The 15,588-nt window shown below is 38.8% G+C and overlaps 1 protein-coding gene across 11 annotated transcripts in view; it reads left to right on the plus strand.

Annotated features, from left to right (window-relative positions):
* The first annotated feature begins 3,170 nt into the window (after positions 1 to 3,170).
* The window catches only part of LOC306854494 (synergin gamma-like), a 59,129-nt gene continuing 46,711 nt past the window's right edge, over positions 3,171 to 15,588 (plus strand). For 5 of the 11 annotated variants that reach the window (XM_079392574.1, XM_079392575.1, XM_079392578.1 and 2 more), the window contains exons 1-7: positions 3,174 to 3,244; positions 8,530 to 8,570; positions 8,706 to 8,830; positions 8,931 to 9,058; positions 9,136 to 9,241; positions 9,917 to 10,028; positions 11,637 to 11,939. In XM_079392574.1, coding sequence (XP_079248700.1) covers positions 3,210 to 3,244; positions 8,530 to 8,570; positions 8,706 to 8,830; positions 8,931 to 9,058; positions 9,136 to 9,241; positions 9,917 to 10,028; positions 11,637 to 11,939 — 850 coding nt within the window. In that variant the 5' untranslated portion in view covers positions 3,174 to 3,209. Of the gene's footprint in view, positions 3,245 to 8,529; positions 8,571 to 8,705; positions 8,831 to 8,930; positions 9,059 to 9,135; positions 9,242 to 9,916; positions 10,029 to 11,636; positions 11,940 to 15,588 lie in introns of all 11 variants that reach the window. The other 6 variants (XM_079392580.1, XM_079392572.1, XM_079392573.1 and 3 more) reach the window with 2 other exon arrangements.

A 15,588-nucleotide genomic window follows, 5' to 3' on the forward strand; every position in this document is an offset into this window, starting at 1 on the left:
TATTTATTTGAGGGAAGTGGTGGACCCACCATTCCCTTCACAGACATAAGTTGGGAGAAATTTATTAAATCAGTGTTTCTGTGGAAAGACCTTGAGGGCAGAGAAGGTATCATTGCAGAAGAGGCAGTACAGGCATACAAGTTACAAAGCCAGGAACCTACAAACCAGTTAGTCAAACCAGCTAACACAGGGAGTGCTACAGCCATTTCACAAATATCACGAAGATAAAACGAGCACAAAGGAGAAGAGAGAAGGCAGTATTAGTTGAAGAAACTGCAAAGGAAGGTTGGTATTATATTGTATAGACAGGCGGTGCAGTATTAGACATACAGTACAGGTCAAAAGTTTGGAAACATTACTATTTTTAATAAATTGTTATAATTGATCAAAAATACAGAAAAAATTTAATATTGTTATATATTGTTACAATTTAAAATAATTGATTTTCAATTTATTATACTTTAAATTATCATTTATTTCTGTGACACAAAGCTGAATTTTTAGGATCATTATCACATGATCATTTAGAAATCATTCTAATATGATTCATTATCAAAGTTGGAAACAGTTCTGCTGCTTAATATTTTTTCATAACGTGATACTTTTTTAGGATACTTTGATGAATAAAAAGTAAAAAAAAAAAAAAGAAGCTATGTTTTTAAAATAGAAATATTTTGTAACTACAATATACACTACTGGTCAGTAATTTTTTTCTTTTTTTAAATAAAATCAATACTTTTATTCAGCAAGGATGTGTTAAATTGATAAAAAGTGATAGTAAAGAAGATTTATATTATAAGAAAATATTTTATTTTGAACAAATGCAGTTCTTTTTAACCTTTTATTCATCAAATATATTAGGCAGCAGAACTGTTTCCAACACTCACAATAAATCAGAATATTAGAATGACTTCTAAAGGATCATGTGATAGACTGGATGTCACATGTGACACTGAAGACTGGAGTAATGATGCTGAAAATTCAGCTTTGCATCACAGAAATAAATGATATTTTAAATATTTTATTTTTATATTATAAAAATAGAAAACCATTATTTTAAGTTGTAATAATATTTCACAATATTACTGTTTTTGTTCTGTATTTTTGATCAAATAAATGCAGGCTTGATGAGCAGAAGAGACTTCTTTCAAAAACATTAAAAATAGTAATGTTTCCAAACTTTTGACCTGTACTGTACAGTGCAGTATGGACAGTAGTATACAGTTAAGAAAGTAGTATAGGTTACAGTAATACAAATTAAATATATTATATATAAGAGCAGAATAGATATACAGTATGAACAACATATACAGATGTGCGCAGTGTAGTTGCAGTAACAATATAAGATTAGTACAAAAAACTAGATGAAATTTGTTGGCAAACTTTTAAGTTGGCTTGAAAAGGCCTAGCCCGAAAGTGAAGGCAATACAGTTCGATATATGGGTCAAAAAAAATAAAAATAAAATAAATTAGGTGGAAAGAAAAAAATAATAGATAAAAAATAAAGGTTAGAAAGAAATATAGAAAGAAAGGTTAGAAAGAAATATAGATAGAAAAAAGATAGATATGAAGGAAGGAAGGAAGTTTAATTGAGTGTAAGACCTCAGGGAGTTTAGATTTGAGTTTGTGTTGGGCACTACTGGGCCACCGTAGCCTTGGCTCAATTTGAACATTCTGCGATGGAAGTCAATGGGATTTTCCAGAGTTTTAGTCGTCATTTTTAGGAAAACTAAGTCCAACCAGTTAGAAAAGATATAGAAACTTCAAGCCAACTTAATATAGATAAATACAATTAACAGTAATATAATAAAAACACCCTGCAAAAATTTACCCTTCGAATTATGGCATCATTAACAAGGCCGGGCACCTGAACGCTGTGAAACTGGTTTATTACCCATGTTAAGGGAATAGGTGGAACCAATATATGGAGCATAAGTTTTCCCCTGCATGCCAGACATTCCTCCTCCTGTAAATCATGGCTGGAAGATGTTAGGAGATTTCTACGGAGTGGACTGGATGACACTTCCGCCAGCTCCAGAGGCCATACTGGAACTTGTGCACTGCTCATGTAAAAAAAAACTAATTGTGTTAAGGGTAGATGCACATGTAAACTGCATGAGCTGCCATGTACAAACCTCTGTCAGTGTGTAAACTGTGACAATAAGTCACTTGAAGATGACTAGGGCACATGCGTGTATGCATGTACACATGTGGGGAGTGGTGTGTTTGTGTGTTGGCTACTCCTGCAGAAGTAAATCTGTATGACATGTTTATGTACATTATAACTCAGCTCTCTTTGATAGCCCATGTTCTTTGATAGTTATACTTATAATCTTGTGTCTTTTACATGCAGTTTATGTTATTTGATAGTTATAATCTTATTTCTATTACATACAGTTCTAACTGTCTTAAAACATCAACAGGTTCATGTTTGCCTTGAGTTTTTGGCGAACGTTTGCAAAACGGTCTGAGGTAATTATCCGCCAACATACAGTGGAGCTGTAGTCTATGTGAGTTGGACGAAGTATTACCGTTAGAATGGAATGTTTACACCAAATCAAATATGTAATCGCATGATGCTAGCTACTGCCAGAGCCGATAAATATGTTATTCTACGACGGCTCTGGCTACTACTAGTTCGCCAGCTGAAACGTTACCCAACTTAAAACGACACTAACGAGACGCTTACACATGTTTGAACAACACGGTGTACAAAACAAACATTTTATATAGATATATTATAATTAAATGAATACTTACAATCACACAAAGAATGTCCTTGACGATGATCAATGCGCTGCTGCTGCTCATGTTTGATAGCTAAATCATCTGTGACGTGTAACAGCTGTTCTAAATAAACTACATCTGATTGGTTAATAATAATCCCATGTCAGTATCTTGCCGCGCTATTGGCTCAACTGATATAGTAGGCAACCGCGTTTGCCTGCAAATTTACGGTTCGTGCATTATGATTTCTGGGAAAATGTGCAATAAATGGGAGTGGCAACACTTTTCATATCGTTGAGAATAAAACAACCGTCCCAACTTTACAAATCCAGGTTCTCCCTCCATGGGGATCATCCATTTCGAAAAGTAAAGCAGATACGGACCCTCGGCCCACCGTCTAAAGGTGACGCAGCTGATGGAGTGACCCGGAAGTGGCGCAGGTCTCTCCTCTCGGATGACGTCACTTCACTGAGCTGTTTAAGATGGCGCTTCGGCCCGGATCAGGAGGAGGTGGCAGGTACTCGATTTAACGCTTTAACACTCTCTTATCTGTTGTTGTCTACATCTGCTAAAGTCAGTATATGTTAATTCACGAGCCTGCTTGAAAATTCAGCCGTTGGTGGCGCACAGTTTGACTTTAATTAGCGCAGCGTCAGCTGTGATGGTGATGTGACGCTTGTCATACTGCATCGCAATGATCAGCCGTCGCGTTTATATTGCCTTTGCTTTCCTTCCTTTGTCATACACGGGGATACATAACGATATTGATGCTGGAACGTTGTTATTATTATACCGCTTGTCAACGGACTGACTAGCACCCAGAGATGAGCATTTGTTGGCCGTGTCTCAAAACCTAGTGTACTGTCTTCCTAGACAGCCTTTTGGAGTCTATAGGTTTGTTCGAACGTTCTAATCGTTTATGACGCCTGACAGTTTTATTCGAACGCATTGCTTCCTCGCTGTTTTTTCCATATCAAAATGTTTTGATAATACAATATAAAAACGCACACAAATGTATTCATGTGTTTTAATATTTTTTTCTTTTGCAAATAACGTTGCTGTTATCTTTAACTTCGTATTTCCATATGAAAACCAGTCAAGTAAGGATACAGGTTTAAGTTTCACAAACCCTGAGTATGCAAAATTTTCCGAGAATTTGCAGTCAGTCAAATGTTGATTCATTGAGTTGGTTCAGTTAATTTTCTTTGAAGTCTTTGAGTGTTTTCAAAGAGTAATCAAAAAAGAAAAAACCTGGTTTGTAAGAGTCATTTGTTGATGAATTGGACTTCACAGTTAGCGCAGTATATTTGTTTTTGCATGCCACCCAAAGCAATTGAGGAACCATTGGGAATGTTCTAACATGCCTAAATATTCAATTTGATCATTTGAAAGTGTCCATTCTGACAAAATTTGATTTGATGGTTGATATCCAGAAAATTCAACTTTTCAATGAATCCTTGCTTCCAAAAACTTGCATCTGAATGTTGAGGTACAACAATTAAATTAGATTCATACGTTTAAAATTGTTTCTTGGTAGCTGAAAAACATCTCAGATTCTCCACGTTGTTTTTGGTTCATATCAAGGTTAAAAGGAAGGGTAGACCAGACCAGAGCCACCTTGACCAGCATGATTTATGTATGCAGATGAGACATCAGGTCCTGACTGTGATGTGGATCTTAACAGCTCCTAAATATATTCATGACTGTACTGTAACTGCAGTGCTGCATTTCTTGTAGCTTATAGTTGACCGGATCAACATCGTATCGCCCTCATGGGTGTCACTGAGCTTACAGATTTTGATATCATCACTTTGAATGTACCAAAGTTTTCATAAAGCAGACCACATAACTGTCAGAAAGGATCGAAAGGCCAACTTCATGTTTTATTTACCTAAAGGGCTTTAGTCTCTGCTGAACTGCTTGAATAATGAATGTCTAGTTTCAAACGGCGCAGCACCAGGTAATGCTGATACCTGCCGTGAAACTAAATAACCACAGGGTTCTACATAGAGCTGCTTTATTTTGGCGTTATAATAAAAGTTCAACAGCATAATCCGAATTTATGTGGAAGGACTTTTCAAGTCTTTTGGCACTTCTGTAAATGATGAGGAACATGCTCATGTGAAGTCAATGTGACAAATTGAATGCTGTTTAGCTCCTAAAGCTGTGTATTAAAGGAGAACAATTGCAAATTGTTTATAAGTTTTAGATTTTGGTGCAGTTTTTCAATAATTATATGACAGAATTTAGCAGTTTGCAGAAGAAACAGCTCGAAGTTAGATTTAGTCTGGTGGCTCAAGTCATGATAGGCATCTTCCATATGGTTGCGTCTCTCAAACAGCTGCAGTGGAGGGCATAGGAAGTTTATTGAAACAGGTGTAACTGTATTGTTGCTGCCAACACCCTAAAAGATGCTTATCAGGTCTAAGAGTTCTGAAAAAAGGACTGAAGACCGCAATGTCAGAGATGCAATCTGTTATTCTGTTTGGAAGTCACTAAATAAATAAGCCCGCCCACCCACATGGAGCCAACACAAAGGTTTTGACAGTTCTCAAATTCCCATATCGAGTGCTGGAAGGTAACGGCTGATTATCTGTGACGGCGTAAAAAGGGTTTAGGGACGCCTGCGTTTTGGAGGTTTATATTATATTTAGAGGTTTGTTTGGTTAAAAAGCTGAATATTAAGTATTCAACCTAGGCTCATTGGAAAAATGTGCCTCTACCATTAAATTTAGCAAAATTAAAAAAACCTAACTATATATCCAATTTACTGCAGTTTTTCAGCTGAAATAAACACTAGAGGCAGTAAAACACCAATAACCTTAATTCTTTTTCACACAAATGTTGATCACGGCATAAGATTATTTTTTGCGTTTCTTTGCACGACTTCGATTTTTTTTTTTTTTGATGATTGCATTACAAAACTAGCTCTGGGCCAACTTGATTTCATGGCAATTTATACACATTTTACGAGGTGGCTAATTTGTACAAATGCATACGACCTCTCTCGTATGAATTTTAGGGAAACAAGGGAAAAAAACAGTGCGACATGTAACGTAGCCTATATATGCTTAGTTTCAGTTAATTTTTGTGCTAGTATAAGGAAACGGTTGAAGTGATCGCGCCAGAGCGCGTACACACACACACACACACACACACACACACACAAAACATATCAGTTCCAGCATTGCTAATTTGACAGCGCAGGTGGTACTTTTTACGAGTTCTCCAATTCATATGAATTTGTTCGAATGAACTACCCCAACCCCACCCCTAAACCAATAGGCAATTCGACACAATCGTATGAGTGAGGTTGCTCGAATTCATACGAATTAGCCACCTCGTAAAATACAAACAAATTGGTTGTGAGATGGCGTTGGTATGGCTCGTCTGATATAGTAAACTTGCTCGATACCTCACCTGGTAAAGCATTGCACTTGCGACACGGAGCTCTCGGGCACAAGTTATAATACTCAAATATATAGAATGATTTATGGTTTGTGATCAGTCACATTTGTCTTTTTTTGCAGAGAAAGTGAAGGGGGGGAAAAATTGAAAAAATAATAAAAAATTAAGGAATAGTTCATCCTGAAATGAAAATTCTGCCAACACTTTTGTTGTTGATGCATATTATGTTTTTTGTGTTTGTTTGTTTTTTGGAACTTTTTTTAAAGTTCAGTAGGGCTGGGTGATATATCGAACACGATTATCATGCGCATCTCGTCAGTAAAGCTGGTTCCGTGATTCGTGGTAAATCTCCATCACCTGCTTTCAAATTGAGTGGCATTTAATACACAGAGAAGCTACACAATATTGCGTTCATTATCACTAATGGATTGGCTTAATATTTATTAATTAATAATAATATATTAAAATTGATTATGTACAAGCAATATAATTAGATTTAAGAGCTGTGATGGAGAGTTAGTCTTTTTTTGATACAAAAACAAATAATTATTTGGGAATTGAAGAATCAAAGATGTTTGGGAATTAAGGACTAGGAGAGACTTTTGATTTCCTATTAATGATGATGATCAGCACTTTACTATTATGAATTAATAAGATGAGATGGGATGTTTGGTGTATGTTATTGGATATTAGATGACCAATATTGAAGCAGTCAGCTCTTTGAACTGAAATGATTCATAACTGTTCAAATATGTTCAGAGATGAACTAATTTAAATGGTGCTACTTGATTGTTGATTTTTATATTCGTTTGCAAATTTATTCCTTATAATATTTTTATCTACCTGTTATCTGCTAATGCCAGTTTATCGTAAATCTACATAATATTGTTCGATTTTTAGAAAAAAATATTGTAGTGTCCAGCTGGTGTAGTCTATTATAAAGTGTTTTGGAGCCATTCATATTCTGTATTAAATATGCTTTTTACATGTGTTTCTCAAAGACAAAGTGCTGTCAGTAAAGTTCATTCTCAGGTTTTATAACCAGGTTTGCTCATGGATAGATGGATGGATGGATGGATGGATGTTGGCATTAACAGTTTAAAATGGTGGCTACGTGATCTCACCACCCTGATGTCACAGCCGATTTCTCTTTGAATGTTAATCTGCCTTAATCCAGTGTTTTATTTTTTCTTCTCCCTCTGTTGTATCTCAGTCTCTGTGAGCGCTGCAAAGCCGTGAGCCTGCAGGCGAACAGATGCAACACAGACAGACACATCGCTCTGAGCCAGAGAACCTCAGTGGAGTGTTAGCCCACATTTCAGACTATTGGCAAAGCAAACAAAACTAGGCTAACTCTGGATGAGTTAGAAATATTTTGTATTTCGAATGTTTTTTCAGTTCTCAATAGTGCTTTTTGAATACTTTGTCCCCTCAATAAAAGGAATACCGATTTATCATGTGAAATGTACCATAGTAATTCTGTGGTATTGTTTAAAGTATTTTTAAATGACTATTATAATAATTCGGCAGTCGCTAGCTGACTTAAAAAGACTTGATTTTGGTCTGGTTCCTCTTTCAAATTGAATGGGATTGAATGGGAAGTTTATTTAACCTGCTGGTAAAGTAGTGATACTACAGAGTGTTTTTTTTTTCTGAAAGAAAATTGGGGTAATTCAACTCTGAATGCTCTTCAGGATGCTGTGCTCTCAGGTGACGAATTAAACCAGTTGTAGTAAATTTCTTTGGCAGCAAGATGCCACATTTGACATATTGCTACTCTATAGGATAATTTTTGGTCAACATTTTTACCTGTTGTGTGTCCACATATCTGACATTTTTACCTGTTGGTGTAGCCCATCCAAGGTCATCGGAGAAACCTCGTCTTCAGAGAAGGGCTAATTTAACATCACTGTTTTGGTCAATCCAAACTGAAAATTATTATTTTTTTCTTTTTTTGCTAAATATTTTTGTTGCCAATTTTTGCTTGAAACGTTTGGCCCCTAGCAAGTATCACTAATATTTATTAAAGTTGTTTTTATAGGTTCTCCCACTGATCATAAGTGTTTTTGTAAAGTCATACTTCATGGCTTCACGCCATAAGGAATCTGATTTATTTTATTTCTTACCTGTGAAAGCAACATAATGGACTGCCAGTATTGGAATGATTTTGATTTCCATTGTGGCGCAATAACTTGAAGTACCTTCTCGAATAATGGACTTGGGCTGATTCATAAATGTTTTCTCCGTTGTGTGATTGATTGGTTGCCTTCTTTTGAATGCGGAGGGCAATAGTGTAAAGACATTAGCTTCACACTGAAATGAACTTCAGGGCTTTAAAATGGGCAGCCTGGTAAATGACTACAATATTGAATATGTCTATCTTTTTTGTTCTAGTTTTATGTACACTGTAGGAGGGGGCATTGGACCACAGCAAGGTAAGCAGCTGACATTTTGTCTATATTTTGCCTATTTTTTTTACATTAGATAATTTTGTTGGAAACGTTTCTCCAGTATAAAATTTAAATGGAAAAACAATATTTGTTATTAAACTTGTCATTTTTTAATGGCAGGAATGATGCCCATGCAGCAGCAACAGCAGCAGGGCTTCCCCATGGTCCAAGTCATGCAGCCCAACATGCAAGGCATGATGGGAATGAATTTTGGAGCACAGATGCCTGGTACCATGCCAATACAGGTTTGATTTATATATATCTTAGCCATCAAAAATTTGGACACCAGAATCACTAATCTCTCATGATTGGGATGTCCTCATTGTCTTGATCTTGTGCTTCTAGGGTGGGATGGCGATGGGCATGCAGACTCCCGGGATGCAGTTCATGGGTCAGCCTCAATTCATGGGCATGAGGGGCCCGGGGCCACAGTTCCCGGCAGACCTACAGAAGCAGATGGCGGAGGAGCATCAGTAAGGCTTTACATATTCACACTGCCGGAAAGTTGTTTGTACACCAGAATTCGTCTCTGATCAGAGTGTGTCCACAGTAAACGTCTGGAGCAGCAGCAGCGGATGCTGGAGGAGGACCGGAAGAGAAGACAGTTTGAGGAGCAGAAACAGAAACTACGCCTACTGAGCAGCGTCAAACCCAAAGTGAGCAAGTTAATGTGATATAAAAATGACTCTACTTTCTAAATAATAGACCTGATGTGATTATAAAGTGGATAATCACAACAGAATATGATTGGATTAACCATGATTATTGTGCAGTTTATTTTCCAAGAATATATTGGCATCCAAATAAGGTATTTGAAAGGGAATATAAACGCAACAAAATGTTTGAGAGGTTTATTAAAGTAATATTGAATTATTATTATTGCTACTATATCACTGTCTGTCTTACAAAGTGCTATTTTAGTATCAGACATACTATAATAGTTTTTCATAAATATTTTAAATAAGTTTTTATTTTTATATTTCCTGTTTTTGTTTTAATTTCAGTTTAATTTTATTATTGGTGTTTTTGTTGTAATATTAAATAACATTAAATATCTGTATGTTTTTTTTTTTATTAATTATAATTTAGTTTTAGTATACTGAAATATAATGTATAAATATGTGTAAATAATATACAAATATACTATAAATATATACTAAAATTAAAACCAATAAAAACTTCTGTTACTTAAAATATTTCTAGTAACAAAAGTATATATATTTTTTGTAATTTTAGTTTAGTATGACTTAACTATAATAACTTTGCAATATGTACTTCTTCTTGCATATGAGCTTCTCCAAACTCAAAACAAAATTGCTATTTTTGTACAGACTGGGGAGAAGAGTCGTGACGATGCCTTAGAGGCCATCAAAGGAAATCTAGATGGGTTCAGCAGAGATGCCAAGATGCATCCAACACCATCTTCACAGTCTAAGAAAGCAGGTACATCCAGTGACACGTTCCAGCTGCCTGACTGCCTTCAGGCCGTTTGCTTTTCAAGCCCCTGCTCATGACGTCAAGGGTCGCATCAGTGGCCCAGACAGCTTTTGACAAGGCCACAGTAACTGTCGAGTGCTGAAGGACATTACCAGGGGTGCACTCACTTTATTATCAAAGGGATAGTTCACCCAAAAATAAAAATCCTGTCATTTACTCACCCTCATCTCTGAATGTAATTTCCCATGGAGCACAGAATGAGGATTTGAAGATTTGTACTGGATGCTGTTTTCTGTGCATTTTCATACAGGTTTGGGCTGACATGAGAGTGAGTGAATGATGACACAATTTTACTTCTTCAGTCAACTATCCCTTTATAGTGTTTCTATTCTATTTCAATAAAAACACACCACATCTTTATCATTGAGTCAAATAGCTGGTTTATTCCCAGCAGCCACCAGGAGGCCCTCCAGATATTTCCACTGAGTGTTTGCTGTTTCCTTATCCTCTATGTAGCGCATTTTCACCCCTCACACCTGCAGCAGAGCTTCATTTCACTCACTGTTTTTAGTCAACTGCTGCAGCTGTTTCTGCTCTAATTGTTTAGTTTGGAAAGAAAACTAGTAGTCAGGGTCCGAAATGTATTTGTTGCCACCTCTGCCAGTTGCAGGTGAATTGAGTCACATGATCCTTCAGAAATCATTCTAATATGCTTATTTCCTGCTTGAGAAACATATCTTATTATTATCAATGTTGAAAACAGTTTTCTTTTTTAGTGAAAACTGCGATACATTTTCTTTCCAGAATGAATCAAAAGAACATCATTTATTTGAAATAGAAATATTTTGTAGCATTACAAATATCTTTACTGTCACTTTTGATTAATTTAATGTGTCCTTGCTGAATGGTTTGTTTCTTTAAAAAAATATTACTGACGCCAAATTTCTAAAAGGTAGTATATATGTAAGAAAACTTTCTGTATCTAATACAAACCTCTAATGGTACCTTTTGAAATGTACAATGTAAAAAAAAAATGGTTTTGGATTTGAATTGCATGTGTCATCAGTCGGAGGTCAGATTGTCATTCTTAAAATTGGACATAAACCATGTAATGTTGCAGTTTGTTGAGACCAGCCAATTGGCAAATAACTTTGTTTATTCACTCACCAAAGCCAATTTTAACTCTGATTTGGTTCCATAGCTGACTGCAGTCAGATGAATGAGAATGTGACTTTGCTAAAATAATACTTGAATAGTTAAGTCATGTTAGCAGAAAAACATTTTCTTAGTCAATCATTTATGGACAGATCAGAAAAGAGTGTCAAGTAAACAAAAAAAGGTCAATTTTGTTTTCATGTTGACTTGAATTTTGAACCCTGCTAGTAATTATAGTAAGAAATTAAAAAATGTATAAACAAGTACATTTCCATTGACATTTTCATTTAAAGGTTGCATTTTTTTTTTTGTATATTAAAACAGCAGCACCACACCTAATGAAATTCAGTACCCTCCTGTTGTTCTTGTAAAACTGTTTCTCATTTTTTCAGTCTGTCTGTGTGGTCAAACACATAATGTGTGTTTTGTCTGTCTCACTCTCTTGTTTGGTTTTTGCAGACTCATCGCCATCTCATTCCTCCGTCACCTCTCATACCCTTCCTCCTGCTTTCCCTGATGACGACGATGAGTTTAGTGACTTTGTGCAGGGCCCCGTCGATGCCTCCACCTCATTCCCCTCTTCATCCCTCCCTCCATCCTCCTCTTCACTGAGAGCCGCTCACATTAGCCAGCCATTAGAGACGGGGCCTGGCCAGCATCCCCCTTCCTCCCCTCTCCCTCACTCTGTCCCTACATCTCTCCCTGTCTCACCTACCATCCAACACTCTTCTTTCATCTCCAGCTCCCAATCTGCATTCCAAGGTAACACCCTCTCACAGTTTCTCACTTTGCCTTGCCATCACTTGTTAGTACCCATAATCAGTGGTTAGATGCCATAACTACACTACTTAGTGTGCAAAAACTACACAAACTAGTTGTAATATTGAACAGTGAGTTGCATTTGCAGCTCATGTAAGAAAAAAAAGCTAGCACGTGTCTGGGGTTGTATGTGCCAGCCAAGCAACTCCCATTGACTTGAATGTGAATGGTGATGGATACGTTTCTTCAGATCTTTTAAACCTTTTTGCCCATAACTGCTATCTTGCTGTGTTCTTGACGTAGAGTCAAAAGTCTGTCGAGGTTTCTGATTCAGATATGATGGTCACCATCTGTGAGATTTGCACAGTGATTCTGACTCAACCATCACCCTTCACCTCCCTTCGGTTTTGTCGGCTTGCAGATGGCGTCCCATATGCTCTTATAATTTAAACTGGAGTTCTATCAGCACACCAGCACATGCACACTATGCCGATTGTGATAGCGTACTGATAAGGAGCTCAGAGTGAAGCCTGCATGGAAGCATGTGATTGATAGTGTTACCAGTTCAAGTTACATTTATTACATTTACATTTAGTCATTTGGCAGACGCTTTTATCCAAAGCGACTTACAATTGGGGAATACAAAAAGCGATTCATCTTGAAGAGGCAGTCAGACAGAGGAAGTGCTCGTAACACCAAGTCTCAGTCATTGTTCAAATAAGTACAAACTAGTAGGTGGAGAGAAAGATAGAGGGAAAGTTTTTTTTTTTTTTTTTTTTTTTTTTGAGTTTAGGATGAAGTCAAGTACTGCCGAAAGAGATGAGTTTTCAGTTGTTGCTTGAAGGTTGCCAGAGATCCGGCGTTCCGGATAGGAGTGGGAAGATTATTCCACCAGCCAGGAATGGTGAACGAGAATGTTCTGGAGAGTGATTTTGAGCCTCTCTGTGATGGTACCACAAGGCGTCGCTCACTAGCAGATCTCAAACTTCTGGAGGGGATGTAGGTTCGTAATAGTGAGTGGAAGTAGGAGGGTGCAGAGCCTGTGGTAGATCTGTACGCAAGCATCAGTGACTTGAACTGGATGCGAGCTGCCACTGGTAGCCAGTGCAAAGAGATGAAGAGAGGTGTAACATGCGCTCTTTTGGGCTCGTTGAAGATCAGTCGTGCCGCTGCATTCTGAATCATTTGTAGAGGTTTGATTGCGTTTGATGGCAGACCAGCCAGAAGAGCATTGCAGTAGTCCAGTCTAGAAACAACCAGGGCCTGGACAAGAAGTTGCGCAGCATGCTCTGTCAGAAAGGGCCTGATCTTTCTGATGTTGTGTAGTGCAAACCTGCAGGAACGAGCAGTCTTTGCAATGTGCTCTTTGAAGGTCAGCTGGTCATCAAAGATTACACCAAGATTTCTGACCGAAGTTGATGGGGTAATCATTGATGAGCCGAACTGAATCGTGAAGTCATGCCGTAGAGTCGGAGTGGCAGGGAAGACCAGAAGTTCCGTCTTTGCCAGGTTGAGCTGTAGGTGATGTTCTTTCATCCATGCCGAGATGTCCGCCAGGCAGCCTGACATCCGTGCAGCTACCGTTGGGTCATCTGGTTGAAAAGAGAGATAGAGCTGCGTGTCATCGGCATAGCAGTGATAGGAGAAGCCATGTGCATGTATGATGGGACCCAGCGATGTAGTGTACGTGGAGAAGAGGAGGGGTCCAAGAACCGATCCCTGAGGAACTCCAGTGATCAGATGATGTGGTTTGGATACCTCCCCTCCCCAGGTCACCCTGAAGGATCTACCGGTGAGATAGGATTCAAACCGGCGAAGTGGAATTCCAGTGATGCCCAGTGAAGAGAGTGTAGACAGGAGAATCTGATGATTGACAGTGTCAAAAGCAGCAGAGAGATCCAGCAGAATGAGGACTGACGATTTGGAATCAGCCTTTGCAGTTCGCAGGGCTTCAGTGACTGAGAGTAGCGCAGTCTCTGTTGAATGGCCACTCCTGAAACCTGACTGTTTAGCATCCAGCTTGTTGTACTGTGAAAGAAACCGCGAGAGCTGGTTGAAGACAGCTCGTTCGAGTGTTTTCCCTATGAATGGAAGGAGAGAGACAGGTCTGTAGTTATCTAAAAGAGAAGCATTTAATGTAGGTTTTTTGATCAGTGGGGTTACCCGAGCCTGCTTGAATGCTGTGGGGAAAATGCCTGTGAGGAGAGATGTGTTGATAATGTGTGTGAGTGCCGGTAAGAGTGTGGGAGAGATTGTTTGGAGAAGATGTGAGGGGATCGGGTCGAGAGGACATGTTGTAGGATGGCTGGAGAGGAGAAGTTTGGATACTTCTGCCTCGGTGAGGGGACAGAAGGAGAAGATGGGAGCTGGAGCGGTGGATGTGGTTGATCGGAGGTCCTGCGGAGTTGAGAACTGGTTGCTGATTGTTCTAGTTTTGTCTGTGAAAAAAGAGGCAAAGTCATCAGCGGTTATCAAAGTGGTGGGAGGTGGAGGAGGGGGACAGAGGAGAGAATTAAATGTTCTGAAGAGATTACGCATGTCTGGAGCGCTGGTGATCTTGTTGTGGAAATGTGAGGATTTGGCAGTGTGGACTTCAGTAGAGAAAGATGAAAGCAAAGACTGATACCTACTCGGGTCCGACGGATTGTTTGATTTGCGCCATTTTCTCTCTGCCGCTCTGAGTTTGGTCCGATTCTCACGAAGAACATCGGATAACCAGGGGTTAGAAGGAGCAGCCCGTGCTGGCCTAGAGGAGAGAGGACAGATGTCGTCTAGACAAGAGGTTAAGGTAGAGTATAAAGTGTCAGTGGCTGCATTTACATCCAGAGAAGAGAAATGGGTAGGCGAGGGAGGAGAGGAGGATACTACAGAGGAAAGAAGGGAGGGGGAAAGGGAGCGTAGGTTGCGTCTGAAAGTAACCGGTAAGGGAGATGGTGGCACCTGAGTTGCAAAATGTAACGTAAATGTAATGAAGAAATGGTCAGATATATGGAGTGGTTGTACCAGAATGTTATCTGTAGAACAATTGCGTGTATAAATTAAGTCGAGTTGGTTACCAGATTTGTGCGTGCTAGTAGTGGTGAGGCGTTTGAGATCAAATGAAGCTAGGAGTGACTGGAAGTCTGTAGCATAAGGCCTGTCTAGGTGCATGTTGAAATCGCCGAAGACTAAGAGTGGAGTGCCATCCTCCATGAAAGACGACAGCAGTCCGTCCAGCTCGTCTAGGAAGGTTGGTGGTATTTGGCCCGGCGGACGATAGATTACCACAATCTGGAGTCTTATAGGAGCTGTCACAGTAACAGCATGCGATTCAAATGAGTTGAGATTGCCTAGGGGAGAGTGGGTAGAGTATTTCCAATTGTTAGAAATGAGCAAGCCAGTGCCCCCACCCCGGCCAACTTGCCTAGGGGTGTGAGAGAAAGAGAAATTGTGAGAGAGAGCAGCTGGGGTTGCCGTGTCTTCTGGACGGATCCAGGTCTCAGTCAAGCCCAGGATGCTGAGTGTGGAATGTAAGGAAAATGCAGAAATGAAGTCGGCTTTGTTGACAGCTGACTGGCAATTCCAAAGACCTACAGAGAAAGAAAGAGGTGCAGTGGAAGATGTAGAGATAGTGCGCAGGTTAGCAGGGTTACGTGACCTTCTGCATGTATTT

Source organism: Barbus barbus (assembly GCF_936440315.1).
Source record: "Barbus barbus genome assembly, chromosome: 34".
Lineage (NCBI taxonomy): Eukaryota > Metazoa > Chordata > Actinopteri > Cypriniformes > Cyprinidae > Barbus > Barbus barbus.